Here is a 15,618-nt window from a genome sequence, read left to right as displayed (position 1 = left end):
TGGAATCCTTAAAAATAGATGGCAAGTAGTATCCAAGACTAAGAATCTTGAATGCTGTTTGTTTAGCTGCAAAATGCCCACCACACGGTTCATCATGGCAAGATTTTAAAATATCAATTATTTCATCATTTCTTACACATCGTCTAATAATCATATCATAACCAGTGTAAAATTAATCGCCATTAACCCATGAGTATTGAGCACTTTGTTTGACTAGCCTCTTCTTTTCCTTTGAAGTAAAGTATGGAGGTGTTCTTCCTGCGGACAAATAATTGGCCAAGTCAGCATCCCAAGAATTCACTATTGAAATTGCAAATAAATTTTCATCTGGAAAAGAATCTTCAACCGGAACAACCTCACCTTGATTTTGCAGTCTAGAAAGAAAATCTGCCACCTGATTCTCCTTACCTAGTCTATCTAACACTGTGATGTTAAATTCCTGTAATAATAACAACCATCTGGTAACTCTGCCACTAGTTACTGGTTTATTCATCAAATGCTTAATGGCAGAATGGTCAGTATGTACAAAAACCTCATAACCAGTTATATAATGTCAGAATTTATTCACAGCATGAATGATGGCAAGCATTTCTTTTTCTGTCACTGTGTAGTTTAATTCTGCAGGTGTTAGATTTTTGCTAATGAAATAGATGGCATAATGATAAGACTCCTCTTTTTGGCCTAATGAGGCACCTACTGCAGTATCAGATGCATCTGTAAAGATGTGAAATGGTAGGTTCTAGTTAGGTCCTTTTAAGACTGATGTGGTTGATAACTTTTCTTTGAGTGTTTCAAATGCTTGCTGACAATTCTCATTCTAGTTGAAAGGTGTATCTTTTGCTAGAAGTTTAAACAGAAGTGAAGCTATTTTACTAAAATGTTCAATAAACCTTCTGTAATAGCTTGCATACCCAAGGAAACTTCTTACCTCTTTTTGAGTCTTCGGAATTGGCGAATTGACAATGATTTGGATTTTTGATGGATCAACTTTAATGCCTTGAAAAGAAATAGTGGCCTAATACTATCCCCTCATTTAACATAATAAAATAGTTTTCGTTGCTCAGGGACAGATTAGCTTCAATACATCTCTTCAAAACTTTTTCAAGATTCGTTAATGCATACTCAAATGAATCACCATACACTGAAAAATCATCCATGTAAATTTCAACACAATCATGAACTAAATCAGCAAAAATAGCTAATACAACTCTCTGAAATGTAGCTGGAGCATTGCAAATTCCAAATGGTAAAACATTATAAGCATAAGTGCCCTAAGGAAAAGTAAAAGTGGTTTTGTCTTGGTCCCCAAAGGCTATCCTGATCTGGTTGTAGCCATTGAAACCATCAAGAAAAGAGAATGATGATTTCCCAGCTAATGTGTCTAGCACTTGGTCAATAAATGGTAGTGGGAAATAATCTTTGAGCGTTGCTTTGTTCAATTGTCGGTAATCAACACAAATCCGCCACTTGCCATTTTTCTTGGGCACTACTACCAATGGGGATACCCCCTGACTGTCAGAGATAGGATAGATAAAATTGACTTTCAACAGTTTTTGTAATTTCTCTCTAACAATATCCTAAAGCATGGGATTCATTCGTCTCTGCGGTTGCCTCACTGGTTTGATATTACTATCCGTATAAATATGGTGAGTGCATGTTTCAGGGTGGATTCCGTGCATATCGGTGTAGTCCCAAGCAAATGCTTTCTGGTATTTTCTCAATAATTGAATCAATTTTTCCTCCTGAGATGAGTTTAGGTGAGTGCCAATATTCAAATTTTTTCTGGACTAATCTCTATGGTCTTGCTCTGTGTGTTTGTGATAGATTGAATGGGAAAAATGTTTTGAAATGTTGTTTGCAAAGATTGAATGGTGCATGTTTCCTGAAAATTCTGTGCCAAAAGTTCATTTGCAGCATGGTATTGGTCATTTCTCAAATCTTCGGAAACATCAGGTTGAGAAAGGAACAATTCTACCAAATCATCATTATTATGTTCTTGAAAATCATAGATTTGGTTGATGCTGAAAACAGATTAAACTTCTTCCTTGTCATTGTATTTATCGTCAAGCCATAAATTGTGTGCTATTGCTGGTGATTGTGCTGATGGGTAAAGAGTGAGTTGTTTTCTTTCAGTTCCTCTTGAAATGATCATATTACCCGATCGACATCCTATGAATGCATTAGCAGTTGCTAACCATGGTCTACCAAGGATGATAGGGTGTCCTCCTAAATTGGATTTTGGCTGAAGAAGTAAAAAGTCCACTGGATACTCCAAAGAGTCCAGTGAAACAATTATGTCCTCCAAAATCCCTTCAGGAATCACTTTAGACCTATCAGCGAGTTCTAGAACAATTGTTGTGTGCTGCAAGTTTGTGAGCTGGAGTGTTTTCATGGTTTCAAGAGTCATCACATTTATTGCGGCCCCAAGATCAATTAAAGTGTTTGGAGTATGTATGCTGTTAATGATTGTAGTGACTCTGGGAATACCAGGATCAACATACTTTTCCATTGAAATGGTGTTTGTCATAAGGCCAGCTAAATGTCCAATAACATGAATGGTTTGTGGATCAACTCTTTTCCTAGTAGGCTTTTTAAGGCACAACTCTTTGATGGCTTTAGTATATATGGGAATGTCTTTTATGGCTTGTAGTAGTGGAATTTTTATATAGACATTCTTTAGTTCATCTAAAACATCAAACTGTGGTATAGACATGGGAAGTTTTGTTTGGACCAATCGGTCTGGAAAAGGTGGTGGATGCAACGGTTGCATTTGTTTATTTTTGATGTCATCATTTTGTTTCCTTTGAATTGAAGTTTCATTTTTATTTTCTTCGTTTTCTTCTTGTTTATCAGCTGTTGGAGATTCTTTGTGAAGTATCTTACCAGACCTCAAATTGATATTTTGCAAGGGTAATGTGGGATATGAGGTTCCCTCATCTACATTGTAGGCTGGTCTCTCTGCTCTGTTATTTGGATTTGGTACAGGTTGAGCAGGGATTTGAGTAGGTCTAGGAGGTTGTGGGTTAGATGGAAGTTGTAATTGTGGTGGATTTATGGGTGGAGGAGCAGGCAATGCTTGTTGAATGGGTTGAGGTTGATGTGGGTAAACAATTTGCTGCTGAGGATATTGTTGATATGGTTGAGGATATGGCGAATATGGCTGATGATATTGTTGATATGACTGCGAATATGGTTGGTATGGTTGAGGTATGATTGATATTGTTGAGAGTATTGCTGAGATGGTCTCCATTGTTGTTGTGGGTAATTTTGGCGCTGCCATGGCATGGGTACATTCCACGAATTCTGAGCATACATCTGATCATGTACAGGAAATTGCAAATTCTGGTTTGGGAACATACCTTGAGGTGCTGGTTTTAGCTGCCATGGTCTCTTTGCGCCCATGTAATACACATTTTCCATATCTGTGTTTGCTGGCACATTACAATTCTGCAAAACCTTGACTTTAGAGCAATGAAATATATCATGATTTTCAGTACAAAAGGCACAAACTTGAATGTTTTCTAATGGGCGGTCTTTTAAGGCATGTTTCTTCCGGCATTTTGGGCAAAAGATAGCCATCATTTGATCTTCCTCTTCTTGTCTCTTCTTAGCTTTTAGAGTGTCAATTTGAGTTCCTAAGGTACTTAATAGATCTGTTTTGAATTCTTCCAACAGGTTCCCTATTTCAGCTCTTGTGACACTTGCTGAAGCAGATTTTGTGGCTTTGGATGATATGGTTCTCTTTCCAATTTTGGCTTTGCTCCTAGAATACTTTTCACATAACTCAGCAATTTCTTCGAAAGGTAAAGTGGAAATATCACCTTTGCCCATCAAATTAAGATCATCTAAGTATTCCTCTCGAATGCCTTTCAAAAATATTGTTCGAATGAGATCAAGAGGCATGGTTCTGTGTTTTGATTTTTGTAAATTGTAAACAAACCGCTCTAAGTACTCCTTTAAATTTTCATCCTCTTGTTGGTTCATCCTAAAGATATCATCTTTGGAATCTTTCGATCTACAATAAGGTTGGTATTTCTTTAGGAATATTCTTCTCATGCCATCCCAATCAGTTATCGCATGTTCACCAAGCCCCATGAACCATCTTAATGCTGATGCTTTTAATGTTGCTGGGAAGAGTCTAAGCCTATGGGCATCATTTGTGTAACCATATGTTTGACATACAATGTCAAACTCAAACAAGAATGAATCTGGGTCTTCTGAAGCCATGCCATAAAAGTTTGGTAGCACAGATGGAGGTATGTTTTTCATTTTTATTTTGTCATCCTCTTCTGGTTCTTGGATAGGAAATTTAAAGGTTGACTCTTCCTCTTGACCTTGATTTGGTGGTCCTCTTTCTGATCCATGTCCTTCTTCAGCCATTTTGATAGGTTCCTCTGTTGATTTAATTTCTTGTTCAGTGTCACTTGTTTCAAAGAGAAGTTCAAGGAAAGATTGTTGAGTTACTGTGCTACTTTCTCCTTTTATATAGGATTCAGGGAAATGTTTCTTCTGTGATTTGTGTGCTAATAGAATTTGCCTCTCGATGAGTGTGAGTCTTTGCCCTGATTTCTGTTTATCCTCTAATGTTTGTATGGTGACTTCCTCAGCTGATGTTGTGTGTTCAACTTTTCCTAAAGGGTCTGCTCCTGATGGTAGGTTAGTTTTTGGATGGGGGGTTTTTATGAATCTACCTTTATTATCTCTAGATCTAGGCATAAGTAAACATGACTTCTAAAATGATGAATTAAAATTAAATCTATGTTTTTGCTTGTTTTTGTTTATTTATTTATTTATTATTATTATTATTTTTTTTTTTATTTTTGATTTTTTTTTGAAATCCTCTAACTACGCCTCACCGACAATGGCGCCAAAATGTAGTGGCCAATCTAGGGTGCTAGATTAGACTAGATTTATTATCAACCAGGGTAAGTAAACTTCGAGGCATGTGCCTACAGTTTATAGACATAAAGGATTCCTAACTAAGTGTTTATTGTGATAGGTTACAATACTCCTTTACAGAAGGTTAAGATATGTTTCCTCTCACCTTAACACTCAGATCACCTAACTTATCTAACTATCCTAAGGATACAGCGTATTGCTAGACTGAGATTTTAATTCTCTTACAAGGATGCTATGTACAAAAGCTCTGTCTAGTTAACACTTAAGCATTCATGAAAAATCAAAAGCACACTAAAGTTTAAATGCATGAAAACAGAGTCTATGGAGATGCTTTAAAATATAACGATGGATCAAATCTCTTACAAGATATGGTTCAATGATCTAACGATAAAATCTTCAAGCTATCACCATAAATACCATTTATGAGAATTGCTAATCAAATCGACAAAATCATAAACATGGAAATAACACTAAACACTATGCGTTCTATTCAAATTCAAAAACTGCTAAGGAAATGAAATTAACAGTATACTAATCCACGCAGGGCCCGTCCACGTTTCAATGGTACACTGAAGTAAACTCAAGCAACGAGAGTATTAACGCATAAACACTGCTGGAGTAAAACCGTGACTATATTTAAGTGCTGAAGATTGCAATCACATACAAGAGTTCTGTTCTCAAACGATGCACAGAGATAATAATCGTAACTATTCTTGAAAACAAAATAATACGCAGTCTTTATCTGCCTGTCCCTATCTGAATTGAATGTACATTCATTAAGCATATGTTTCTGCTTTTACAATGGAATGATTTTTGGTCATTTCTAATCTAAACCGATGTCCAAAAAAACAAAATGAAACCGGTTTGGGAAACCATGGCTTTCACTGCCTTTGTAATCAAAAGGCTGGGGTTTGACCAGCGTGGACCGCATAACCAGGAGCTTTTGATTTGTTGTAGAATCGATTTTTCACCATGCATGTACATTCCAGGTCTCGTTCCTGTCCATTGCTTTGGCTTGCCTGTCATGCCACGTGTCAGATGATAAACCATTTACAGGATGTTATGACTTCCTGTAATCTTTTTATTGAAAATTCCTAATTTCTAACATAAAAATTCATAAATTAACTTTAATGCAAACTAACAACTATAATGCTATTAATTAATCAATTTCGAGGGATATAAGGGGTCTATGGAGGAAAAAGGTAGACAAATGATGGTGTTTCTAGAAGAAAAAGATGGTAATGGAATGGTACCAACATCTTCAGCAAGCTGTTTGTACACATGACGGATACCACCGTGATCCTCTGTGTCAACAAGGAGGGGATTCGATTGTTGAGGAATCCCGTATTCTATGATTGCTCCAGCAGATAGACATCAGATACTACCTTATCAGGGATATGGTACATCGATGAGCGAGGAGGCTCCATCGCATTGAGACTAATGTACAGGTCGCATACATTCTGTCAAAGCCTCAGGGAAAGGTCAAATTTGTGACTTTCTCGAACGACTTGGAGTCATTGAGAGACTCTCTTATGAGGGTCCTGCATGTTGCATGCATTGAGCTCTGGGAGCTCCTGGGGGCTTGGGGTACTTACTGGAGCAACACGCGACCATAGGGCGACTCACCCTCCCCTAATGGTGTGCTGTGTACAGGGTGAATGGCTCAGCCTTCCCTTGTGATACCCCAAGGTGACTTAGGGATAGGATGAATGGTTCTCTTGTCGAGGCATCCTACCCATGCAGTCCGGGACTCATGGAAAGTACCTCTCATCTGGCCAATGCGCAGGGAAATGGGATTAGGGACCATAGTAGTACTATCGATGGACACATCGTTTTATCTATCGTACTCCCTATGCTAGGATGACCTCCATTGATTTGGGATCAGTATGAGTGGTTTGAGACACTCTCTTGTGATATTGATCTGGGATCAATAAAACTAACTTCGGGTCAGTAGAGAATGGTATGAGACATTCTCGATCAATTCTTCTTCTTCATGGTGCAGCAGAGTAGTGCAAGGCACTGATGGCAGAGATAATACAGTCAAACATATGGATCAACGGATGGAGTTCTCCCTAGTTGAGAGGGAGAGTTAAAATTGGCAAATAGGACCAAACTCCATGTGGGTCATCTTATTTATGGCAGCTGATATTTTTCTTGGATCCCTCTCATCGAGAGGTGTAGGATTGATCTAAAGATCATCCGATTCCGATAAGTATTCATGGAGTTATGAATTTATTTGTGTTATAAGACAATTGGTCAAGGTCAGCCAACAACCAAATAAACCCCATATGTGCTCAACGTTTTAGTATAAAAGGAGATGACTTGAGAGTCATTTCTCACACACACTTCTATCTTGATTTCTCTCCACTTGTCTTGGGTTTTAGTGGAAGAGAAATCTAGGAGTGGAAGCCCTAGACGTTGGAGTATAAGAAGCTACCCTAGTCGCAGTCAAGAAGAAATACGCTGCCGTAATCTAGAGGACGCAGTCATGAAGAAAAGCCCTAATGCTATTAAGGAGGAGCTCTAAACCTATATGTTGGTTCCTACTGACGCATACCTAAAGGCTGCCCTAATGCAGACCTAAAGGAAACCCTCACTAAGACCTAAAGGCAGCCCTAAAGAAGCTATCCTAAGGCAGCTCAAGAAGAAGGACGTTTATGTGAAGTGTCAAAGGGACAGCGTGGAGGCTGCCTTAGACAGCGTGAAGGGTTGTGTGGACAGCGGAGCTTTAGCCACAGCATGAAGGATCAAAGGGACAACGTGGAGGCTGTAGGGACAACGTGGGGACAAGATGGTTAAGTGCACCTTATGCAAGCAATCCGGCTGAGGAAAATAGAAGCAATATGTTACTGTTTTTGGATGGATAGCTGGGTGTGTAAGGGTTTCTAGATGCCCTAACCAGTCACCATATAAGTAGCAGTAAAGGCAGCATTGGAGCAACATTGTTGTGGTCAGCAGCGAAGTAAGTAGGACAACTGGGCTACATGGTGCTGCTAACTAGTGCAACAACGTAAATGGGACAACAAGCTACATAACGTTGCTAAAATGCATGGGACAACAAAATGATATAGTGCTGCAATGTTCAATGAGACAACTGTAAGATGGTAGGACAACAGTATGATATAGTGCTGCAATGTTCAATGGGACAACTGTAAGATGTTGGGACAACAGTATGATATAGTGCTGCAATGTTCAATGGGACAGTTGTAAGATGTTGGGACATCAGTATGATATAGTGCTGCAATGTTCAATGGGACAACTGTAAGATGTTGGGACAACGGTATGATATAGTGCTGCAATGTTCAATGGGACAGCACAATGATGAGGTAGTGGCACAATGGGACAACAATGACATTGTGCAATAGTGGCACAATGGGACAAGCAGCATGGACAACATGGCGCAACATGGCAAGCATGGATAGCATGGCACGCATGGTGCAGCATGGACAACATCGATAGTTGTGGCAAGCACATGAGACATGTTGTATGACAACATGGTTCTACAATGGCACATGTGACAACTGTGCGGCATAGGGTGCAACATGGTGTAGCACAGTGAGGTGCAACATGATGACAAGATGCAACACTTTGATAGGTGAAGGAGTCACCTTGGAGAATCAGTTGAAGAAGCATGTCTTCAACTGATCTCATGTATCATCTTCTTAGAGATGATCTATGCTCTTATCTAGATAAGTCAAAGTGTTGACTTTTGTTGTAAATGTATTCTCTCTCTCTCTCTGTGCTGAACTATTGAAGAACTTATAAGAAGAATTGATCAAGGGTTTCCCCACATTGGGGTTTGTCCCTGGCTAGCACCACATCTTGTGTCCTCTTGTCTTGGCATCTCTTTTGCGATTTATGTTTATGTTCTATCTGCAGTTTACTTTAATGTTGATGTGATTGCTAATCTGGAAATGGTATTGAGCTAACTATGAAAATTGAAATAAATTGCTCTAAGCATTGAACATACCTAAACTTAACAAGCAGCAACAACAACAATTTTCTGGGTAGTGTGCAGTACCAGTTTGGGCTAGTATTTCCTCCAAATCAGAGTTGTATTACCTGGGGTTTGCATAGCTTGCATAACAAGCCCATGTTACATTGTTCTCACACTTGTACTTAGATTTTCCCCATATTTAATAAAATGGCTCGGATTTTAAGCTTCTAATTACTGGTGTTCTAGATTGGGTACTTTGATTTCATATTTTGCCTGCTGTTCTCAGCACTTGTTTGGATATTACTGTTAATTTTTCCATTGGAAATATTACACATTAAATCAAAAAATTGATGCAAGAATACTTACATAAATTAATCCAATGAAAGGCAAATGAAGCCAACAAGATTTGAAACCAAAGTAGAACATTAAGCATAAAATAATTGAAACAATGTTACCTAAAAACCATGGAAGGAGAACACCACCCCAGAATCGAACCCCCAAAGTCTTTACTTTATTTTCATATAAAAGAATTGAGTACAAATTTTTGCAAAGTCTCCTCAAGCACAATAGCTCATCTAAAAATCATACAATAGGAGCCCAATGCTCAATTTATAGAGAAATGGGATAACATCCCAATGTAAAACCCCAATGCTAAGTGGAGAAGATGGAGACAATCCCAAGAGAAATTCGAATTTGATGTGTGGAGCTCCAATGCCAAATGTAGAAGTTGATTTCTGAGATGTGGTAGCGTTTTCCTTGAGGTTGGATAGCATACCCATGGGAAAAACTTGAATTTCTATTGATGGCTGCCATGTGTGGAGTATAGTAGGTGGAAATGAGAACAAATTCCTTGAAAATCTTAGCCCCAAATTCTTGTGAAGACACCTCTCCAACTGAAATCCTCAAAAGCTATGTGTTAATTGTCCTCTAGTTGTGAGTAGGATCTAATCTGTTGTGCGTATTAGCTATTGACTGCCTTTGCGTGGAGATGGACTACGTGCTGGAGTAGAGTCGTGCGTACAAGTGTAATGCATAGTGGAGACTTATTCCCTAATTTTCTTCATCAAATATTTCCCAAATCTCCCTAAGTTCTGTGCTGATTTTCTTTGGAAATATTTGAGCTGCGTTGACTATCTATGGGATTGCGTAGATGCTTCTTCGTGTTGAATACATGTAGCAATAGAGGAAGAGTGAGGCAGTGCTCATTTCTCACTCTGAATTTTGGACTTTAGACTTTTAATTCATATCATAATCAAATTAAAACTTCAATAATTTGTGATGTCTCCATAGTTCAACATCCTTGCAACTCATGGGCCTTCATAGTGCTTTGTTGACTTGGAACTTGAACCTCCAAGGTGTTATCCAACACATCATCAACTTGACATTTGACTTGACTTTCATTTTCCATGTCATTTCCACCTTTGACTTGTGGAAATATTAAATTTTTTCTGCACTTTATTTATTTCTGGGTTATTTATTTCTCATTTTCCCACTAAACGTAGGAAAAAGTGGGTTTTGAGTGTCAATAAATGATTTTTCACCCATCAAAGTGTGTCTTAGTAGAAAGTTGAGGTGTAGAGGTCTAAACTTGATTACTCATACCTCCTACAACTTCTTTAGACATCAATTATTTTTTTGCTGAAGCAAGAGTAGGACCTTCTTTAACATTAATAAAATACATAATTTACAAAACACCACTTAGAAAAGTGGCGAAGGAGAATTGCCTCCCAAAAGAACCGAGAACTGGCCAAGGCAAAGGACTCGGCCCAAAAACCTTACCTATCAAAACCTCCAAGCTGAACAAGAATAAATCCAAAATGAAACTAGGAAGTGGACAGACCAAAGCCAATGAAAAAGGCCCCACCGGACCTGCAGAGAACCGAGCCCCAAAGAAACCAAACCACAAGGAGGGGCCTACGCCAAACTCGCCGAGAAGTGAAACTCTCACCAGAATCAACAGGGAAGAACCAACGGGCTCTATCCAACGGCTCTGAACAAAAAACCCCGAGGCAAGATGCACGTCCCTTAATGGGCCCCGCCTCCAACCTGCTCGACTCATCTCCGCCGTTGCTTAACTAAAATGGATCTAACGGTCAAGGGTCAAAACTCACCCACCAAGAAATCCGGAAAATAGCGTGCGATGAGGGCCCCACCAAACAGCACGTTCGATCTTGAGCGTTGATTTTCCTCGCTCCATCGGATGGCTGAGCCAAATATCGCGCATCCAAAGTAATCGGCCTTTAGGTAGCGGGGAAAGTGGTATTATGAACGGGCCCATCTCCTTTAGACATCAATTATTACTATTTATATAAAATTTATTAAAAGTCTTGTCTTGCGAGATTTTTTTAACAATTAAAAAATGACCCCTAGACCTCATCAAATTCCACAAAATTTTACAAGTGATCTAGTATGGTAATATACATTGACTCTAGACACTAGGACTCACCCAAGGCTCTACCGTCAAGTTGCACTTGAGCTTTGGGGGTATATTTGGTAGAAAAAACTCAACAAGTTATTCAGTGTTAAAAAACATGAATAGTTAGTTAAGTAAAAAAAAACTCCCTAGAGTGAATTAACTTGATGGTAAAATCCCAAGATACTTGTTACATGGCTTTGTTTACAATGACCTCATAGGGCTGCGAAATCTGAGTACAAAATGATGAAGTATAGAAGAAAGGGGCTTAGAAGCCCTGATGAAATCTGGAACTCTGAATAATCTATGAGTGCAGGAATGCTCTGAAATATTCTTGGGCATGGAGTCCTTCAAGTGCAACTTTAGTGGTCAACAGGTACCCCTACTAAAATGAGGGGTAAGAAAACCTAACCAAAATTGAGTTTTGTTGATTCTTCTATACATTTTGATTCTTCTTGTGTTTTTTTTTGAATTAAATTTGATAGGTTTTTTTCTAGATGAAGTCTTGTCATGTTTGGTTTTCACTTATTTGTTTCATCATTGCATCAACCTTGTTAATTCTACAACTAGTTTTTGAAAATTTCCTAATTATTGCAAACTATGTATATTATATTTCATGTGGCATGGATATGTTGTTCATCCAAGTTTTACGTATACTTCTTATTTCTTCATTTTTGTTTAGGTATTTTTTACATTCTTATTTTGTTCTTGCATCATCAAGGTTTCAATTATTTTGACTTGTATGTTTTAATGCTAACTTAGGGGCTACATAGAGGCAGTGAGGGAGATAGAGCAACAACTGCAAGAAAAGAAGGTGCCTGGTATTACTTCTTTTGATGACATTGTGGTTGCATGTGGAAGGTGATTCTTGTTTCACATGAAATTTGTTATTTCATTTCATTTCAGTGTTGTACAAATGCCCACATATTTTCCATTCAAAAATAGAAATGTTCGTAAAAGTGCTGAAGCCTTAGTCTAAGTCTGTAAGTTGTATTTTGTATTTTGATATTAGGTATATCTTGAGCACGTTGTCATCTGTCCAACACATTATTGAAAGGGGTATTAAATGACGTGATGGCTGTTTAAGTAGTTCATTTTAATTTCTTGCATCTCCAATGGAGCTTAAAATATAAATTAATATGGCATGGTCAATTTGCTTACAATATGGCAAACAAATTGCACAATAATTTGTACAGGTTGCAACATATATACAACGATAATCATAAGTACTAATAGCAGGTCACTACTTGTGGTGAGGATGTAGGTTGAAGTGTAGTCCATATATGCTTTTGTTTCTCATATTCCCATTATAATGATAACATGAACACATAAACAAAACCAAGATTACATACATAACCAAAAAGTGAAGATAACTTGGTCTCTAAGGTCGATGAGGCTAGTTTTTAAAATCTGGTTAAACTCTGCAGAATTAGCAAAGATTTCTTATAAAGTGTTACAAGCTAGTCGAGTCAATCAACTTAATGAATGTTGAATAGACTGAGAAACACAAGAAGGTAAAATAAAGCATTAAAGCATAAAATAACTATTGGACACAGATTGTCATTGATGTCAATATGGCAATATTCGAGGAGCAAACGGAGCCAAGAGGAGCAGACAGAGCAATCATAGGAGCTAACAGAGCACAGAGCAATCAGAGCTATAGGAGGAAGCAATCAGAGCAAAGAGGCATATCGGAGCCAAGAGGAGCCACATATGTATATGGAGCACACAGAGCAAACAAAGCCATTGTATGTATATGTCATATATATATGCCAAAGCAAAGGAGCACACAGAGCAAACAGAGCCATCAGAGAGCTTATATGCATGCATTTAACAACAGACAGAGTTATCGGAAGCTGAACTCATATATATATATATATATATATATATATCTATTTATGTTATCGGGCCCGTGAAACCCATGTATGCATGCTTTAACACTATCGGCGGGCAAAACTATGAAATATATGGCAAATACACTATCGGAGGCCAAAAACTCACGTATATATGCCTTTATACTATCGGAGGCGAAAAACTGGGCTCTAGGGCAAATACACTATCAGAGGCGGATTGCGGACTTGTAAATTTATGCACGGGAGTTTTGGGATCCAATCGGGGCCGAGACTTACATCGCATCGGCATATCAGAGCGGGAGTGTATTAAGTGTTAAGCGCCATCGTAAATCGCCAATTGCGATCAGCGATATCGCATCGGACCAAAGGCAGAGCATCGATAGTGCAGTCCATTAGGACCTCCGATCGCCGATAAGGCGATTTGATCTGGACTGTCAGATCTCATCATTCCAGATCAATGGTCACAAATGCGTGCACCGATAGTGCAGTCCATTAGGACCTCTGATCGTCGATAAGGTGATTTGATCTGGACCATCAGATCTCATCGCTCCAGATCAACGGTCACAAATGCTTGGCGCGTTGACTTCAACGTACGGTAAGCGCGCCGATAGGAAAAGGTAAAAACCAGTGTTTTGGGGTATTTTTTCAAAGTATTTTCGTTTAAAAGGAAAAGGAATGGATCATGTGGAAAAGGTTTGGGGTCGATTGCGATGAAACTGTGGAGGAGCGGATCCAATACAATATTAATGCAGGTGTATGGATTCTTGAAGTCTGCCCTTTAGTTTTTTTGGCTGTGTTCCTCGTATATTCTTGTATATTTGTGTTTATGCATTACGCGGGGTTTTTTGGCTGAAAGGCCTATGATAACTGCTTTGATGATTCAGGAGGCTGAACATCAGTTAAATGGGGTGCATCATGGCGATGGAGATTGCGATTGGGGCATAACACCTCTGTTAAACTGAAAAACTCTGTGTATGCCTGAAATCATTGTCAAAAGGAGCGCTGTTACAGTTAACCGAGAAGATGTGTTGTCCGTGGATTATTTGGATCTCTCTAATGAATCTACGCGTCCCCAGAAGAGTCGGTGAACTTGCACAGCGCAGAGGAAGCCACAATGACTGAGGAGGAAGCCAAAGAGGCGGTGTAAGCGGAAACGATCAGTCAGAGGTGCCTGAAACACATAAAAACAGAAACACAAGGAGAAGTGTGTGTCGTTGAATGTATAATCTGTGAGAGAGGAAGCCGAAGAATAGGCAAGAGGCAGGAGAGACCAGAGAAGCAGGAGAACTGGAGAAAGGCAGAAGCTGAGCAGTGTTGGGTGCAGAAAACTGCAGCAAAACAGTTGATACCAGGTTTGGGTTGGAGCCCAAGAGGTTGGAGCCTCTGAACTAAACAGGATTGAAATCCTTGGGAGTTGGTGCTCCTAAGCACAAAACTATTGCAAGACAGAGTTGGTGCTCTGGAGGTTGGAGCCTCACTGAAGTCCAAGTTGGAGCTTGGCAACTAATTGCAACCAGTTATATATATATTTTGTATTTATTTCATTGCACTGTTTTTTGTGTTAATAAAAGCATTAATTCCAACTGTCTGTTTCTATGGTTCATATATATATGTGTGTGTGTGTGTGTGTGTGCTTTTGGTAACAACAAGAACAACAAAAAAAAGAAACACCGATTCACCCCCCCCCAGTATTTCCAACAATTGGTATCAGAGCAGGCTTCTTCATACTAGCCTAATAGCTTGAAGAAGGATCCGCATCTATGATGAGAAATCACGAAGCATCAGGAAGACCTCCTCTGTTTGATGGCACTAACTTTGGTTTCTGGAAAAAAAGAATGACCTACTACTTGATGTCCCTTGGACCTGAAGTCTGGCATTTTGTTCAAAATGAATACCAAATGACTACCACTCTTCCAATAGATCAAGAAGAGAGGAAAGCCTACATCGCAAATGCAAAGGCCTTGAACTCCATCACTAGTGGAATCACTGATTCCGAGTTTACAAAAGTCATGCACTGTACCTCTGCCAAAGAAATGTGGGAGAAGCTAGTTGGCTTATACGATGGAGACTCAAAAGTCAAGAAGGCAAAGCTTCAAACTCACAGAAGACAATTTGAAAGTTTGAGGATGGAAGATGAAGAAGATATTGCAACATACCTCCTTTGAGTAGCTGAAGTGGTCAACTCCCTTAAAGGATTGGACGAAAAAATTGAAGAAAGTACCATTGTTCAAAAGGTATTAAGATCTCTTCTAGACAGATTTGACTCCAAAATAAGCGCCATAGAAGAAGCAAAGGATCTAGATACCCTCAAGATGGATGAACTCCATGGAATCCTCACTACCTATGAGATGAGGAAAGGTGGCCCAAGCTCCAAAGATGCAACATTCAAGGCCTCAAAGTCAAAGAAGGGGAAATAAAGGAATGACTGTAGTGATGAATCAGATGTGGAATCCGAATTGGCTCAATATGTGCGAAAGTTGAAGAAAGGTTCTAAGCTTCAAGGCAAGTAACCTCTT

General features: G+C 38.9%; 1 protein-coding gene across 1 annotated transcript in view; it reads left to right on the top strand.

Annotated features, from left to right (window-relative positions):
* Positions 1-15,618, top strand: part of D-CDES (D-cysteine desulfhydrase) — a 404,250-nt gene that overhangs the window by 140,310 nt on the left and 248,322 nt on the right. The window contains exon 6 of the mRNA XM_089374568.1: positions 12,012-12,110. Within this exon, the coding sequence (XP_089230694.1) occupies positions 12,012-12,110 (99 nt within the window). The remainder of the gene's footprint in view (positions 1-12,011; positions 12,111-15,618) is intronic.

This window comes from Pinus tabuliformis, chromosome 8 (assembly GCF_031772625.1).
Source record: "Pinus tabuliformis cultivar Carrire ecotype Pingquan chromosome 8, CPIR1, whole genome shotgun sequence".
Classification (NCBI taxonomy): Eukaryota; Viridiplantae; Streptophyta; class Pinopsida; order Pinales; family Pinaceae; genus Pinus; species Pinus tabuliformis.
Note: the sequence above shows the minus strand (reverse complement) of the source record. Positions and strands in the feature narration are given on the sequence as shown.